The 17,789-nt window shown below is 40.5% G+C and overlaps 1 protein-coding gene across 1 annotated transcript in view; it reads left to right on the top strand.

The window, feature by feature from the left end:
• LOC149442480 (tropomodulin-2-like) overlaps positions 1 to 9,560 on the top strand; it is a 156,036-nt gene extending 146,476 nt beyond the window's left edge. Inside the window, exons 8-10 of the mRNA XM_089656085.1 lie at positions 1,077 to 1,220; positions 1,301 to 1,445; positions 8,589 to 9,560. Coding sequence (XP_089512211.1) covers positions 1,077 to 1,220; positions 1,301 to 1,445; positions 8,589 to 8,623 — 324 coding nt within the window. The 3' untranslated portion in view covers positions 8,624 to 9,560. The remainder of the gene's footprint in view (positions 1 to 1,076; positions 1,221 to 1,300; positions 1,446 to 8,588) is intronic.
• Positions 9,561 to 17,789: the final 8,229 nt, after the last annotated feature.

Here is a 17,789-nt window from a genome sequence, read left to right as displayed (position 1 = left end):
TTACCTGTAGCTACAATTAATACCTACTAAATGTGTACTGTTTAGGAGATAATCTCATCAGCAAAAACCAATAGAGTCACCCACGCATGTGCATTGATGCTCTGCATTCAGGGCATACATTATGCAGTAGAATGCAGAGCGCCGTGCCTTGGCTGGGGCTCTCGCACGCATGTGCTGAAGAAATGTCATTGCATCCCCGACCATTCAAATAGCCGGAGCCCATGAACCTGGAAGGAAGACCGGGTGAAGGTGGGGGGGCGTCGGAGAGCATTGACAGTGCTGCGCTAGAGGGCTCCGTATGCAGGTAAGTCTGCCATAATGTGCTAGTGTGCGTTGCATATTAGTACATTATGACTTAAAGTGGTCCTAAAGCCTTAGGGTTTTTCACCTTAATATATTCTATGCATTAAGGTGAAAACCCTTCTGTGCTCAAGCTCTCCCTTTTTATTATCTGAGCCTGATCCGATCCAGTAATGTGCACAAGAGCAGCGGCTCTAGCCTCTGTCTTTCTCCTCCTTGGGCAGATTGATAGCAACGGGAGCTATTGGCTCCTGCTGTTGTCAATCAAATTCTGCGATACAGGAGCGATGTGCGGGGCTGAGCTGCCCGCTCTGTGTCAGTGGACATAGACAGGGTGGTTCAGGAGCGAGCCCGCACGGGTCCCCCCATGGGAATCTACTTTCCATGGGGGCAGCCACCAAAGAAGAGGGAAAAGGGAACCCCAGAAGAGGAGGATCAGGGCTGCTCTGTGAAAAAGCATTACACAGAGCAGGTAAGTATATGAGTATGTTTATTATTTTAATTTAAAAAACCCAAAGGTTTAATGTCACTTTCAACCTGAAGGGGAGCCCAATTTTTTTTTTATATTCTTGTGGCAGTTTACTGATTTAAGTCGGCTAAGGTAATGAGCACCCAATCTTATCAATTGTGATAGTTACTGTTTTTTACTTTTACCCTCTTTTTAAAAATCATACTTGTGGTAGCTGCAGTTTTGGTGCATTTTGTGAACATGGCTGGAATTTAGTATAATGAAGAGTATAAGTATTTCTGGACTTAACAGCTCTGTCATTATACAGGCTTTTGCAGATATGCTGAAAGTGAATAAAACATTGAGAAGTCTAAACGTGGAAACAAACTTTATCACGGGAAGTGGAATCCTGGCTCTTGTGGAAGTCCTGAAAGAGAATAAGACCTTAACTGAGATCAAAATTGCCAATCAGGTAAATGTGTAATCATTTATTTAGCATGGCAGTATGGGAGCGGACTCCGCCATGGCTCACATCCATTTCCCTGTGTGCAGAGACAGCAGCTGGGGACTGCCGTGGAGATGGAAATTGCTCAAATGCTTGAAGAGAACTCAGCAATTCTGAAATTTGGATATCAATTTACACAGCAAGGTCCAAGGACTAGAGCGGCAGCAGCCATTACAAAGAATAATGACTTAGGTGAGTCTTGAATGTGATATAATTACCTCTACAGACCACTGAACAGTATAGCTGTGCATTACACCAGATATCGATTTCTGTTCTGCCAAGATCAACAGAAGTCAGGCATCAGGACTAGGGAATTCTAATCTTGCTGCAGACATATGCTCATGTCTTCCATATTGCACAGTTTAACAAATACAGTATATATGTATGTATTGACTTACCATATCATGCTTGAATTTCAGAGACTTTTTCACAACAAGAACTTTGACTCATTTATCTATTTAAATGTACATTATGTAGTTGATTTACTGAAGGCAAATAGGCTGTTCACTTTGCAAGGGGAGTTGCACAGTACATGGGAATTGTCCCAAGAGCTTAGTGAATGTGCAGAATTTTTACTTTGCAAAGAATACTCAATCACGTGCCAAGAAAATAAAAAAAAAACAGCATTCTTGTCCTTGACTGGGTGATGAAAGACAGCAGAGCTTCACCACATTCACTAAGCTCCAGGAGAAATTCCCTAGCAAAGTGCAGGTTCCCTTGCCAAGTGAACTGTGTATTTGCCTTTAGTAAATCAGCCCCAATGCCTTTATAGATATATAAAAAGAGTCAGCTTAACTCCTTCCTGCTAGCAGCCATTTAAATGGGTGTTAATGCCGAGAGGCAGAGGTTGTGTCACAATCACATAAACACTGTGATTGGCTCTCAAAGATTAGGAGCTCATCCCATTGGCTGCTGAACACAAACGGCATCTGAGGGCAGCTGCAAGTGACAGCTCAGTCAGTGTAAGTGCAGCAGCTGGGTCTACAAGTCCCCCTGTTCTGCCACCAGGGGGTTACAGCAGCGGAAAGATGTAATTCATCTTAACAGTTTTAACTAACCAGTCCACCCAAAATTGATATTTCAGTTTTTGGTATCTGAAGAATTAAACTACTTTGCTTATCTCTCTTGAGATATTTGCATTTAGGTACCTTGATGTGCACACCCACTGTGACTATTGTGAGGGGGTTCTACTCTCCATGTTGGAATTTCTTTTTTATTTTATATTAAAAAGAATAAAACAGAGGGTGCTGTTGTACACATAAATCAGCAGGGGCAACCAATTTATTTATTTCATTTCATGTACTTATATATTGAACATTCACATCAGTCCCTAACCCTCAAGGGGTGTACAATCTAAGGTCCCTAACTCGCATTCATACATACACATATTAGGGCCAATTTAGACAGGATCCAATTAACCTACCAGCATGTCTTTGGAGTGTGGGAGGAAACCAGAGCACCTGGAGAAAACCCACACAAGCACAGGGAGAACATGCAAACTCCATGCAGGAGGCACCATAGTCGGGAATCGAACCCATGACCCATTTATTGCAAGGCAGACGTGCAAACCACTAAGCCACTGTGCCACCCATTCCCAGGTAAACTGGAAGAGAGTCAGGAATTAAAGAAAAACTTTACCCATAACAACTGGAGGAAAAATAATGGTCTTTAGCATGGAACATACATTGTACATTAATAATTCTGCTACTGAAATTAGTGTGTGCTGTAAATTGCCTCTGGCATTGTTCCTGTTTTTTCTTGCTGAAGCCCAAAGCCCCTGAGCAGCAGTAAATCTTTAGGCTGTCAGCAGATTGGCATCTACATTTTCAGCACACTGCCGAAAACTAGAGAGCAACTGAGCATATACAGAGCAGGGTGGGACAGTGTATTACTGGATTTTAAACAGTATAGGCACTTATTTTTAATGTTTTACATAGTTATACCTGCAAAATGAGCCAGCCTGAAGTAATCTAGAAGGACTTAATTTTCTAAAGTTCCATGTTTTTTTATGGCAGTCAAATCACCTTGTTAGAGCATCCAAGATGTTATAAAACCGTACCGACTCTGCCCACGAGGCTCCATGCCAGTTTTGGGTGGGGATGACCTTTTAGAAACCCATTCATTTATTCTGTTGCTGTATATGGGAATGCAGTAAATCAGTAATTCATTTTGGACATCCTACTCTTCAGCAGTAAGGCAGGACTTGGACACATTTTAAAAGGATCAGCAGGCTGTATAAAGAAAGGGATTGAGATTTACCGTCGGATGTGTGGGGGCATCTTCAAGATGTTGGCATAAAAATACTAATGGCAAATACTGTGATAGCTTGCCGCATCTTTGTACTCTTCTATTCCAAGCCAAGTGTTCTGTCCAGCTTTCTGAGTCATCCACAATTTATTTCTAGGTTATGTCAAAGGGAAAGAGGAACATTCCCTCACAAGGAGTTTCCAGATCTAATTTTAGTGAAGTAACAGATCCATTATTTTTCCTTCTATGTCTTTTTGTATAAAATAGAGCTGTCACTTCCATAGTCCTACTAGCTGGGGAAATCATTTGAACTATGATCTTAGTGATGGACTGCCATCCTATACATCAAACCTTAGCAGCTTTGTATGGAATGAAGCAGCACAGAATAATATATCACACTCTGATAGCTTATCGTGGCCTATAAATTAGGATGGCACACAATTTAGAAGAAAATGAAGGCAAATTGTAGCAGATTTGAATTGTGCTTTCAACGATGGACTGGCATCCTATACATTATTCCTTAACAGCCCTATACAGAGTATTGAATAAAGCAGCACAGGACAGTTCACACTGGAAGCTTGGGATGGATGCTGAATTAGTTCGGTACTTTATTTAGTGAAAGTAAGGGGCGGATATTCGTAACTGTTCCTGTGTAGACCAGATAGGGCTGTTAATTAGCATTTACCAATGAGTGAATGTGCAAAAAAAAACTTCACATAGCTGTTTGTTCATTGAAACTGTATGTAAATTCATTCTGTGCAAATAGGGTAAAACCGAGTTTTCTCAGCAGAGATGGTTCTTTAATTAGGCGGCTGCCTATGGTTTGCACTCACAGGGGCCTCATGGCTGCCTAATTTGCCTAACGCCAGGGCTTTTTTTCTGGGCTGGCCTGGAGATTGGCCACAAAGTGAGCTGGTGGCCGCTGCACTGCCAGATAAGCCGACAATCGTCGATAGGGCTGAATAGTTCTGGCTGCACTACAGCCTTAGAGAGAGGAAGGGAAGGCGGAGTGATATCAACCGCACTCTGCCTCTCCCTGCAGACCGGATGCTCCTTGGCGGCAGTCGCACTGGGATCTGTGTAGAAGAACAGCAACGCCACATGTAGCCTGACTGCTCCTCAGTGATCACTGTGCTGCACTGCTGTGGAAACAGACAATTGAGAGAAGTTGTACAGCTGCCGTTGTAAAGATAAATTATTGATTAGCAATGTTGCAATACAAAGGGCTTTGCTGCTTGGATGTGGGTCTCTGTCACTGTCTCTTAGCTGGTTTGGGCTGTCTCTTAGCTGGATTAGGCTGTCTCCTAGCTGGATTGGGCTGTCTCTTAGCTAGGTTGGGCTATCTCTTAGCTGGATTAGGCTGTCTCCTAGCTGGATTGGGCTGTCTCTTAGCTAGTTTGGATTGTCTCCTAGCTGGATTGGGCTATCTCCTAGCTGGATTGGACTGTCTCTTAGCTGGGACTGCCTCTTAGCTGGATTTGACTGTGAATTGAACTGTTTCTTAGCTGGATTGGGCTGTCTTTTAGCTGGATTGGGCTGTTAGCTGGATATATGGGAATGTCTCTTTGCTGGATATATGGGGGATGTCTCTTTGCTAAATATATGGGGCATGTCTCTTTGCTGAATATATGCAGGATGTCTCTTTGCTGGATATATAGGGGATTTCTTTTTGCTGGATATATGGGGGATGTCTCTTTGCTAAATATAATGGGCATGTCTCTTTGCTGGATTTGTGGGGCACATCTCTTTGCTGGATATATGGGGCAATTTATACAGCTAATTTTTAATTTATACACCTATTTTTTAATTATTTTTCCCATTATGGATGAGGGCATGAGTGGGGACTCGTGTCAATGTTTTGCCTAAGGCAGGGGTAGGCAACCTGCGGCTCTCTAGCTGTTGTGGAACTACATTTCCCATGAGGCACTGCAACATTACAAAACTGACAGTTACAGCTATGACTTGCAGAGGCATGATGGAACTTGTAGTCCTGCAACAGCTGGAGAGTCGCAGGTTGCCTACCCCTGGCCTAAGGCCTCACTAAGCCTTGAGCCGCCTCTGGCTATATTCTCTGCAGGTAGAATGTTATTTATTGAGCAAAGCAGTGAGAATGGAGAAAATACCCTATTATGGCCACTAGATGGTGATGAGTATCATAGGAGAGAAGTATGCCCCTTAGCTCCATCCAGTGACCATAATGTGGTGTTCCCCTTTTCAGTTTTCTTAATTAAAAATCAAAGAATAAAATTTGATTTAAAGAACATTTGCTTCTTCCCTATTTACATGCAGTTTTGATGGATGAACAGCTATGCGATTTGTTTTATAAATACATTCCCAAAGGTTGGTAACCTGCTCTAAATGTATGGAAGTAAGAAAAAGGTATGTTGGTACAGAAAGAGCAAGGGAACATGATGCTTTTTGAATAGCAATTGCAGTTAAATGCTAAGGTAGCAGTCTTGCCAGCCATGGCTATATGGAAGCTGCCCTTGTTGACCCTTTCCTGAAAAACCTAATTAGCCCATGACCATGTTTGCTTTCTGACTTTATTACATTCTGTATCACAAACCCAAGATAAGTACCCAAGATCTTAATACTTGTTCTTGGCCAGTGACCCAGGAACTAGTAAATCTAGAGTTGCACCATGGCAGGAATTTTCATCAGGAGACCACTGGCAGCCTTTATTTTTCAGGGAAACTTTAAAGTTTTTTTACACACATAATAAAATCTGCATTTTTTTGCTAGAAAGTACTTTAGACTTCTAAACTATTTTATGTTTTCTGAAAGCAGAGACCATAGAGAATAAAATAGTGCCTGTTGTAATTTTTTATGTTGCGTGACATTTGCGCGGCTGTTTATCTTACACATATTTTCAGGACAAAGCACATTAAAATTAATTTTTGTGCAAATACAAAATTATACCTATTTTTTTTCTAAAACGTAAAAGATGGGTTGTGTTGAGTAAATAGATACCAAACATGTCAAGCCTTAAAATTGTGTGCACAGACAAAATCTCAAAAAATCAAATCTAATCAAAATTGTCCATAGGTAACATTTTTAAAGTCTTTACAGGTTATGAGTTTATAATTAACAATTAATTACGGCCCTAGAATTGTTGCTCTCACTCTGACATTCACGGTAATACCCAACATGTGTGGCACAATTTATATTTACTTGCCTGTGCACACCCTATGCTGTGTGTTTGCAATGAGGTGTGTCTAGGAGTGACAGGGGTGCTCCTAAATTTCATTTTACATCATTTTTATTTATTTTATCAAAATTAATTTTTGTAACCCTTTTTTATTTTTCTCAATTCACTTCATTACTATAACAAAGGGCCGAAGAAGCCCCCTAAGTCAGGGGTGGGCAACCGTGGCCCTCCAGCTGTTGTAGAACTACAAGTCCCATGAGGCATTGCAAAACTGACAGTTATAAGCATGACTCCCAAAGGCAGAGGCATGATGGGACTTGTAGGTCACCAACAGCTGGAGGGCCACAGTTGCCCACCCCTGCCCTAAGTGATAGCATGGGCAGGTGACAGGACCTCTTTATGGAGACATCAGAGGTCTATTGGGCCAGTAGCAGCAGCTGGGACATTGCTTTAACCCATTGGATACCAGGATGCTTATATAAGAAGGCAAGGCATTCATGACAGGTTTCCTTCAACTGATTTTAGCTCTGTCACAGAGGAACCTAAATGAGTCCATAGGTGCACTGTGTTACGCTCTGCACCCCAACCATATTTTTTGTTTATTATCCATTCAGTATCTGCATCTGCCTTTCAGCTGGATTGGATTTTCCTGGCCAACAGATGTTGTTTCCCTCAGTAGGGGGGTCTGGATAAGGCACATACTTGTACATTCAAGATCAACCACATATGTTTGATTACAGTACATTGTCAATGATATATATGCTGTATATTACTCTGTATGTGTTTTATATTACCCTGTATGTGTTTTATGTACCGCCATATACGTTTACTGTTGTTTCAGACCTTGAGCTCCCTCTTGTGGAATCTATTAGAATTTTGCACTAATAAAATACTATGAAACCTGCAAATCTTACAGTCTAAGTTTGCTTTTTAAAGTAATAAATGTGCATTTTTTGGTGGTAAAAAAAGCGTGAACCATAACAGGCTCCTGCAGACACTCACTACAGCTATCTTGCCTGTACTGCCCACACGGGCAGACAGTTACTGAATTGCAGGAAGTCTAATGAACTATGAGGGTGCTCATCATCAGGATCCCCGGCCCGAGAATTCCGCACCGCATCAGAATCGCACCCCATTCGTGTGAACCGCTGCGGGTGTGTATGTTAACAACACCCCGAAAGCGGTCTGCAAAACGCAGTGCGATGTGCAGAATCGGATTGCGTGGGTGTGAATACCCATGTGATCCAATTCTAGTGCGGACCAAAAAAAGGGTCCTTCACCTTTTTGGTGCGGCTGCAGTGAGATTAGAGCCATACAAAATGTATGGCTACCGATTGCACCGCACACAAATCGCATGTGATTTGCAAAGGAATGTGGTGCGGTTCCTGTGCGAATCACATGTAATGTAGCGCACCACATATATGTGAGCCCAGGCTTAAAGATATAAAAACCGGAGAGTGCAAAATCTGGTGCAGCTCTGCTTAGAAACCAATCAGATTCCAGATTTTGACAAAGCTTAACTGAACAAGCTGAATTTAGAAGTTGATTGGCTACCATGCACAACTGCACCAGATTTTGCACTCTCCAGTTTTAGTAAATCTCCCCCATAGTGTTTATGTAAAGTAATCATGTTATGTTTATGTATAGTAAAATTACCATTTGATGTATTATGTTTATTTTTTCATTATTAATGATATATAACAGGGCTGTCAAACTGGCGGCTCTCCAGCTGTTGCCAAACTAAGAGTCCCATACTGCCTATGCCTTTGGGAGTCATGCTTGTAACCGTCATTCTTGCAATGCCTCATGGGACTTGTAGTTTGGCAACAGCTGGTGGGCCGCCAGTTTGACACCCTTGATATACAGCATAGCTACCTGTGAAGTGCTAGTAGGCAGATCATGAACATTTCTAATGACCCAGGGTCTTTTTATCTCTGCAGTTCGTCAGAAACGAGTTGAAAGGGAGCATCAATAAGTTAAGAGAAGATAAAGATACAGAAGACATCTCTATTGGGAAGAAAGGGAAACACGGTTGTAAGACTGTGAGAGCTGCACTATAAAGGCAGTCTTATTGGACTACTTTGCATTGCTGATTTTACAAGATTCCATGTTAGGCTCGGCACTATTAAGGGAGAAATTAAGGAAAATATTATCCAAATACCTGCACTTTTCACCAATGCTGACCCAGTGTAGATTGTAAAGACACCCTTTGGCGTAAAATGCATGGTAGTTCGATGTTTGGGTCACTTACTTGATATTAATGTTGCCAATCTTAAGGTGCTGTCATGTGACCATGTTTGTTATGTACATAAAATCACTCTCATGCATTTTCATATATCACCTATATCAACTATAAGCTATTGCATTTTTTAAATATATTTTTACATTTGTTCATATTTTAGGAGAGCAGAAATATAATACACATTTAGAAATGCAGCTTTTCTTGTTCCTCCAGTGGGTAAATTGACAGAAGCAGTCAAGTAAGAATTACTGCTTGAATTGGTAGATAATGGGATCATTGCTGACAGCAGTAGAATTACTTCAGTGACAGCCCTCATGGCTCGGGTTTTCAGCTTTCCTTATGCTGAAAGCTCTCTTTCCTGTTGCCTCCCCATGTCAGCAGTGATAGGTATGGCTTTGCCCCCCTTAACCCTTGGATAGCCCTCCAGCGTAGCAATAAAGAGATTACTCGCCCTCACACGAGCTTTCCTTTTTTTATGTCCTCTTAGTAGATCCAGGACCCTCCAGCTTTTCCAGTAAGAACTCCATCTGTCCATCCAGGTTCGGCCTTGATATGGTGAAAGGGCAGGTGTCACTCCCAACTAGAATGTTATCCTGAGTACCCTTGTGGCAAGGTACTGTATATGTCTGGTATAACATGCTGCCTTATATTAAAGGATGGGCAATATGGATTTACTGTTTCTTCATTTTTCCCTCTATACCTAACACACCTTCCTCCCTCCATCACCTGGACTGCAGCTGATGCCATTTGCTTAGGACCCTTTGGAATAATGTCACTATGAGAATATGGCAGATACCAACAAAGACCAATGGGTAGTTTGGGTAATTTCAATGAGCTATATCCTAAAATTCCAATCTCTAAAATGTCAATTTCTGTTGCTCCAGTTCCTTTCACAGAAAAAAGGTTTAGTTATATTGGACTCCTCTTAGTTTAGATCAATATTAGACTTACAGAGAATAAACTTTGTTTTATGAAGGTCAGAAACTTGAAATGGAATCAATGGAGACTATAATCAGAGTTTTTCATCCAGGTGACTAGCTCCTGTCAATAGATTTGCATGCCTCCACATCTTGATATTTAAGACCCCATCGAAGGTTTCTGAGATTCTCAGTTATGGTTTAACATCTACAACACTCTCAGCACTTTCATTTGGATTGACAACAGCTCCGTTTACCTTTTGAAAGTCCTGTTGGCTCTGAAAGCTTTTGCAGGATTTTGGTTGGGTGAAAGACAGAGAAGCCAGTGAATTCCCTCCCAGTCTCTTCAATACCTGAGAAGGCAAAATTACCTCCTTTCAAAAGATGCTCAATTCAGAGCAAGATCAGTCAGCTCTCTTACCTCTCAGCCCACCAATGCCTCCGCCTTCCACCTTCAGAATTCTTTCTGCTTCTTTTTATGGCAGCACCTTGTGTGAAATGCAACAGAAACATGGTCCAGATTTTATTCCTTCACCAGTGGTACCAAAAAAACTTTAATCCAACCTATTTTGATATTACCCATTGTAAACAACAGCTTTACCTGGTGGCTGGACAAGTTCAATCTGTCGGAGAGCTGGCCCCTCAGTCTTGGAGACTGGATTGTTTTGTCTTCCGGTACCAATCTTCATGGTTTGGGGACATACAGTACTCTCTGAGCAGGGCAGCACAATGTATGTGGAGTTATTCAGATTGAAAATCTTGAAATCTTTTGAGCCTCCCAAGAAGAGTTGCAAGGTCAAATTGTATATGAACAATTCTACTACAGTTTCATATGTGCCCAGGCAAATGGACATGCACAGTGTGGCACCTATTGGAAGCAAAACAGATTAAATCCTGGGTAGGACCTTGCCTCATGGAACTTTCATCTTGCTTCATCCCAGGTGCATAATATGCGTTAAAAGACTACTCGAGTTGAGATTTTGAAGATTCAAAGGAATGTTCCAGCAACATGAAATACTTAATTCAGATATACAGATGTTGGGGCTTCCCAGCCATGGATTCAATGCCTCTCTAGGACCTGGGACCCTTGGGCATTGTCAAAAGATGCCTTTTTGGCTGCATTCTGGTCTTGTCATTCTTTGTTTCAGTTACTATGGTATCTGAAGACAGCTGGTCCCTGGTTTCTTCCAGTGAAAGAAGATCTTTTCTTCCAGGATCATCTAAACCATCTAGCAACCTGGATATTTAGAGGAGGTATTTGAAGGGTATTTCACAGTCTGTCATTGCCATGTTCATTCAGGCCAGGAAAGAGTCCACAAATTTCATTTGATCCCATGTGTCTATCAGTCAGTCAGAACTAAAACATCTTTCAGAGGTGTGAGGATAGACGTTTGGCATATAATACTGTAAAGATATAGATTTCAACCTTTTCAACCATTACTATCACCAGGTGGGCCTTGTTCCTTAGTTGGCTCAATTCTTAGAGAGACTCTCAAAATTGAAATCTCCAGAGAGGCTAGTTTTTCCCCATTGGGACCTGCCTTTCATTCTTTAAGCATTAATCCTTTACCTTGAAAGCAACCTTCATCATAGCTGTTACCTCAGCTAGAAGGCTTTCAGAGATTCAGACCTTGTTGGCAACAATGCCATTTTTTAGGATTTTTCAAGATAAAGTTATGCTGGGGCTAGCCCTAGAATTCCTGCCTAAAGTTGTCTCTAAATTCCATTCAGACATGGATGAACCTCTGTCTGCTTTCTATCTGAACCCATTCTTGAAACAGGAAGATCTTTCAAACAAACTTGATCTGTCCACCTGGTGTTAAAATATCTCCAAAAGGATGGCGTTGAAAAGGTTCTCAAATGGATTCTTTGTTCTTCATGCAAGGTCAAGGAAAGGCGAGCTGGCTACCTCTAGAACCATTTGTTTTTTGATCATCTGGACCATCTAAGTCTGCTATTAAGTTAAAAACATCACTCCCCCTCTACAGTTCTCAGCCCACTCTATATGAGGTGTGGCAACCTCCTGGGCATCTGCAGCTCTAGTTCTGTTGCAGGACATTTACAACACAGCTAGTGGTATAACATATTATATATATTAATTACACACAGAGTGATGTATTTCAAGCATTTCTTTCTTTGAATTTTGATGAATATGGCATACAGCTAGTGAAAACTCAAAATTCAGTAACTCAGAAAATTAGAATATTATATAAGATCAATAAAAAAAGGGATTTTTAATACAGAAATGTTGGCTAACTGAAAACTATGTCCACATACAGTACAGGAAATGCTTGAAATAGATCAATCTGTGTGTAATGAATCTATATAATATATGAGTTTCACTTTTTGAATTGAATTACTGAAATAATTAACTTTTTGATAATATTCTAATTTATTAAGATGCACCTGTATATGCTATTTTAAAAAGTCACCATAGAGACGGAATAATTTGACCAGCATATACCTTGCATTACAGCAAACCCAAAGAAAAACATGTAATGTATTACAGCTTACCAGTACCTATATGCAGTGGCAGCATTAGATTAATTTTTTTCAGGCGTTTTTCATTTATCTTTACCCAGTAATTATGTGAATAACACACTTCCCTTCATGTCTGCACTCATTTCTCCATTATATTTAATGGAGCAACTATGGTTGGCTGGAGTTCAAACATTGGTGTTTGTTTGCCAATATAGGTCTTTAGTAAATCGTCATTTTGCAAGATTGTTGGAGTGCTGTTTTTCCTCTGTGTTTGCACTTCAAACATAAAAAAGGGATAACAGGCGCATGGTGTAGCAGTCCTTGTATGTTTGATGAGTTCCAAATGGACGGGGGTAAAGGTAGTCCAGTAGGCACTAAGGGCAAGCTGCGTAGAAGCGAAGCATAGCTATGCAGAAGGGAAACAAAGAAACACAGCGCCTCTAAGTGTGTACTGTGAAGGTATTTAATAGAAAGATAAGTAGTAACTCACATCTTAGAATTTAAAAACAGGCTCATGGGTCTGATGAAAGGTCAGGCCTGATGAAAGAGCGTGCCTGGACTCCTCTCGTCCCGCACATGTTCAGAAACGCGTCGCATTTTGATGACGTCAGACGCCACATGTGCTGATCCCAGACATCTTGGAGACTCTGCCAGGCTTCACCATCTATGCTGCATATGCACAGCACAATCTGTTGGCTGACACCTTGGAGATTCCACCAGGCTTATCATCCATGTTGCACATGCACAGCACCACCTGCTGGCGGACTCAATCGATCTCCTTTCTGGATCAGTCACACAACATCTGGCTATAGACGTCTCACCCTCTTACCCATGAGCCTGTTTTTAAATTCTAAGATGTGAGTTACTACTTATCTTTCTATTAAATACCTTCACAGTACACACTTAGAGGCGCTGTGTTTCTTTGTTGCACTTCAGACATGTCTGCCTTTGTTCATCTCCCTCTTTTAGTGGATTGATGTGATTAGTAGTTCACATAAGAAAAGATAAGGCTCTGTGTGCATTCTTGTGCACATGAAGTGACAAGGACATGGCATTTCTGGCAAAAAGAGGTATTTCTGCATTCAACATTCGCAGAACAAATGTTACCACCCCTTCTAAGGACTTGTAAGCTACCATATACTACGGTCTTTGCTTTGGTGTTTAGACACACTTTAATTCCATGAAGAACAAAGTTAAATAGAATGTGAATGAATATCAAGTTGGGCCCAAGGGGCATCTTAAAACACATTTTTTACAAGCCCTGATCATCAATCTCTAGGAGTGCTGATTCCACCTTAAATTATGCTTAGGACACATTAAAGCAGAACTATACTCACCTGTTCTCCAGCATTGTGCTCCCCACTGGCCGCTGACAACTTCAGCCTGCCAGATTCTGGGTATCAATCCCTGGCCATTTCCATTGGTCGGGCTGTGCAAGAGTTCAGTCATTTCACTATTGCTGAAATTTCTACACTGAGCTGTGTGCAGTGCGGACAGGCAGGGAAGTAACTTTAATGCAGAAGAGACAAAGCATGTCCCTTCTGGATTAAAAATCCTGCCTGTTCACAATTTTTCTTTTTTTTTTAAGTTTTACTTTACAGTGGTCATTCAGTCAATAAGTTTGTATGTAATTTAAGCATTCCTTCAGTGCTAGCTAGAAAATGTATATTATATAGGGCGCACTTGTTAGAGCCAAACCTCTGTAGCTGTAGGATAATGGTGCCAGATGGATATCAGGGATGGATAATAAGGATGGATGGGAGCAGTAACACTGAGGCAGCTCTTCTTAGAATGGAAGCAAGGCTCTAATGCAGTAAACCTAAAAAAGAGAGGAAGGCGCCTCTCTTTTTTATCTTAATTGCTATATAGCACACCTCTTGCACTTGCAGCTTGATGAATCAGGACCCTTTCTTCTTGTCTAGCTATTTTCTCATACTTCGGCATAACATTTGGAAATCGTGCACGGAACACCATTTGCATCGCCTTAATGTTATGTTAGCCATACATGCATAGATTTCTCTTGTTCAGCCTATGAGCTGAACAGGGGAAATTGGATATATCTCTCCATTCAAGCTAAACAGCATAAATGGGAGAATCTTTCCTGCTGGCTATTATATTCAGACAGGTACAGAACCCGTGGCTATCTGAATACGTAAATTTTTCCAATAGGATGTAGTCACTGTTGTGCAAACAATTTTCCACAATTTTTCAATAAAAGTTTGTTGAGCCAAGTGGTGCTGACAAGTTTGTTGAGCCAAGTGGCCCTCACCATGGCTCACATTTCAGCTAATTCAGCAGAAATCAGATGGAATTCAAGTCCCTTATGCCCAGCTTTACTCTGATGTCTTCATCAGCAGGATAGCCATGATGATGAGTCAGATACAACCTATTAGATTGTAAGCTGTAATGAACAAGGAAGGCCCTCAAACCTTTTGCTTCCTTTTCTGCATTGTTAATATAGATCTTTTACCTTCTGTACAGAACAAACTGGAGAAACAATTGTTTGGTGGATAGTAAAGAAACATCACTTACATCTATTCAACCTCTAGAAGAAAGCTATATTACAGCATGATCACGCAAAATATAAACAGATATTTATAATAAGAGATTTCCCATAAGATTTTTTTTTTTTTCAAAGCAAATTTATTAATGCCTTTTTTCTTATAGAAGATGTTTGTGCTTCTGCAACTTGTGAGGTTCAAAAATATCTTCCCCAGAAGGCTCTGTGATACGATTTTAACTCAATTTGCAGTGTGATTATGTAGTGTGACTTTCATGCAACTTTGGTTGCATTTTGGATGTGGTTTGCATATTCTGTGGGGCCAAATCACACTGTATATTGCGCAAAAGTAGCACAGGACTCTTTCCCAAAGTCGCATCACAGCTGTACTGTATTAATGTGAACGGGCACCATTAGAAGCAATAGTATTTCCACTGTCATGGGATTCAGTGTGACCCAAGTAGCAGTGTGAACCAGGCCTAAAATTGATTTCTGATATTGAGAGTTTTCATCCCAAAGGGCTTGTTCACAGGGGCAGCAAAAGCTGGTGGTTGAGCCATGGTTTTACCGTCCTCCCTGACCGTCCACGTTAAGAAGGACATGCAGTCTCAAGGCTGTACATAGGCAAGAAATAAACAGCATGCTGGATTTAGCAGGTGTAACTCTGCCAAATACAACCCATTTAGGTATATAGGACTGTGCTGCAACTCTATACTGTATAATGATTGTGGTAGTAGGGCACTGATGCGGCACGGACAGAATTAAAACAGGCAGGGAAGAGGCTATATATTGCCTCTTCACTACCTGTCAAATGCTTCTGCAAGCGTAGTTACAATGGCTTCTAAAATCTTCAGTGTCAATCACTTTCAGATGCCTGTGTCTATCCACTACCTATTGGGCCCCCCCCCCCCCCATTACTGCATCACTAAAGTGTCTCTTCAGAGACATACACACTATAGTGGTAATAAAGGTGGGCAGCAGCAGGGAGATGCAGACATCTGATACACTCGGACGTATCGGATGCTGGAGATTCTAGCAACAGCTTGTTAACTCTGCAAAAATTGGAGTGAAGATTGGAATTCTCTGAGGTACTGATCATATTAGAACTGTATTTAAAATTCTATTTTTTAATGAAACTTTCTTTTGTTGAGATGACAGTGTTTTTAATTACAAGCAACTTTCAAATCCAACATCACCGCTGCCTTGATCATTTTTAATTTTTGTAGATATGTACATAATTTAGGGATATTTGAGGCATCCAAATTAAACATAGCTAGCTCTGTATTAAAGGACAACAAGCCCAAAAAGTATTGCATGTGTTTAATACTTGGGTAATGTTCAGTATATCAGTTCATGTTCTTTTTTAATTTCCCTTGTCTTTATTCATATTTTCTCCATACTTGCATGTAGATAAAACTGTACAGTAAAGTGATGGGGGTTGAGACAAATTATATTACTACCAGGATTACAATAAAGAGCATATACAGTATGGGCTTAGGGTTGTTCAATCTATATGTAAAACGGTGCCAACATCCCATGCATAAGAAATACATGTAAAAGAAAGGTTAAGGGACAGTCAAGGTACCAAAGAAAAATAATAAAGTACATACAGTGTGATCCCTTTCCTGCCTTGTAATTGTTGATACGCACATGATTCCATATGGATGTTGTAGATCATGTCTATTGTGTACCCACCATTACCGCCTGAAGACCTGAAGAATGGGTTGCTCATCTTTTCCTCTAAATATGTTGCAATTATACTGTAGGCAACGTACTCTTAAATATGGGGTTCTCATCAATTAGAATATTAGACGGGATATATGGGGAACATGAGCACGGTGGTAAAGTTTTTAAGATGATTTACTATATGTGAGTCTTGTTTTATCAGGCTTGATTCTGTACAATTTTTTTATGACTGTTAAAATAAAATGTATTATTCTTTATTACACTGTATGCACTTTGACTTTTCTTTGGTACTTTGAAAGTCCCTGAAAGAAGAATTCAAGTACAGATATTCTCTACATAGTTACATTGGTCCAGTTTGGACCAATGTTAAACAATGCATATGTCATACCTGTGGGATCCCCCTAGAAGCTGGAAATTACTGAAATAGACACCGCTACTCCTGTGATGTACACTTGCTTTTGGGTCCCCCAAGGACCAGGTACCCTGCTTCATTATGAACGCTGGAGGTTGGCTGCTCGGCACAGGCACAATTCAGAGGTGTCCATGTAATGTAACTATATATAAAATATCCATACAAGGAATTCTTCTTTAATCTTTCTCTTATACTGTATGTAATATTGCCATGATTGTCTTCAGTGGTCATTTTTTTATTCACATGGTTTTCATTTTTTTAAAACTCTTGCTGCAACTGCTCTAGTACTCCTAAAAGGGTTATAATATGTCCCAACCTCTGTCCTTGTCATAGCTGTTTATGCCTGTAGATGTAGAGAAAAATATAAAAGGGTATATGATATAAAAAAGGAATTTATATACTGATCATTATCAAGGCACGTATTAACCTCAGAAAGTTGGCAATGCAATTTTCACCTCTAGTTTTGAACACCAATACTATTTACATATAAACTGGTCCTCTATTTCAAAATGTCTCCATGGCAATAAATTGTGGGATATGTTGTCACTCTTCTATATGTATAACATGGCTAGCTTTGCTCTGGGCTTTTGGATTGAATATGCAAAAACATTCATTGAGTCCTTAATGTTGTTACTTTCATATGAAGGTCCAAATGTGTCACACTTGGTGTTTTCTATAACACATTTTAATATTGTAACACTTTGCCAACTGTCCAAGTACAAGTTGTAAGTATAGACATTATAGGACATCTCAATCAATATGAGAATTGATTATGCTTTTTTTAAAATATTTGCACATTTTATATTCTTATTTTTAGCTTCTCATAGAGCAACACCGCCCAAGACAGTTACCAGAGGACTGGAGCAGGCAGACAACAATTGTTATGATGGGTCTTTACCATTT

Source organism: Staurois parvus, unplaced genomic scaffold (genome assembly GCF_062004578.1).
Source record: "Staurois parvus isolate SC_StPar_1 unplaced genomic scaffold, SC_StPar_1.0 ptg000885l, whole genome shotgun sequence".
Lineage (NCBI taxonomy): Eukaryota > Metazoa > Chordata > Amphibia > Anura > Ranidae > Staurois > Staurois parvus.
The sequence above is the reverse complement of the archived record's forward strand: the minus strand, read 5'-3'. Positions and strand labels throughout refer to the sequence as shown.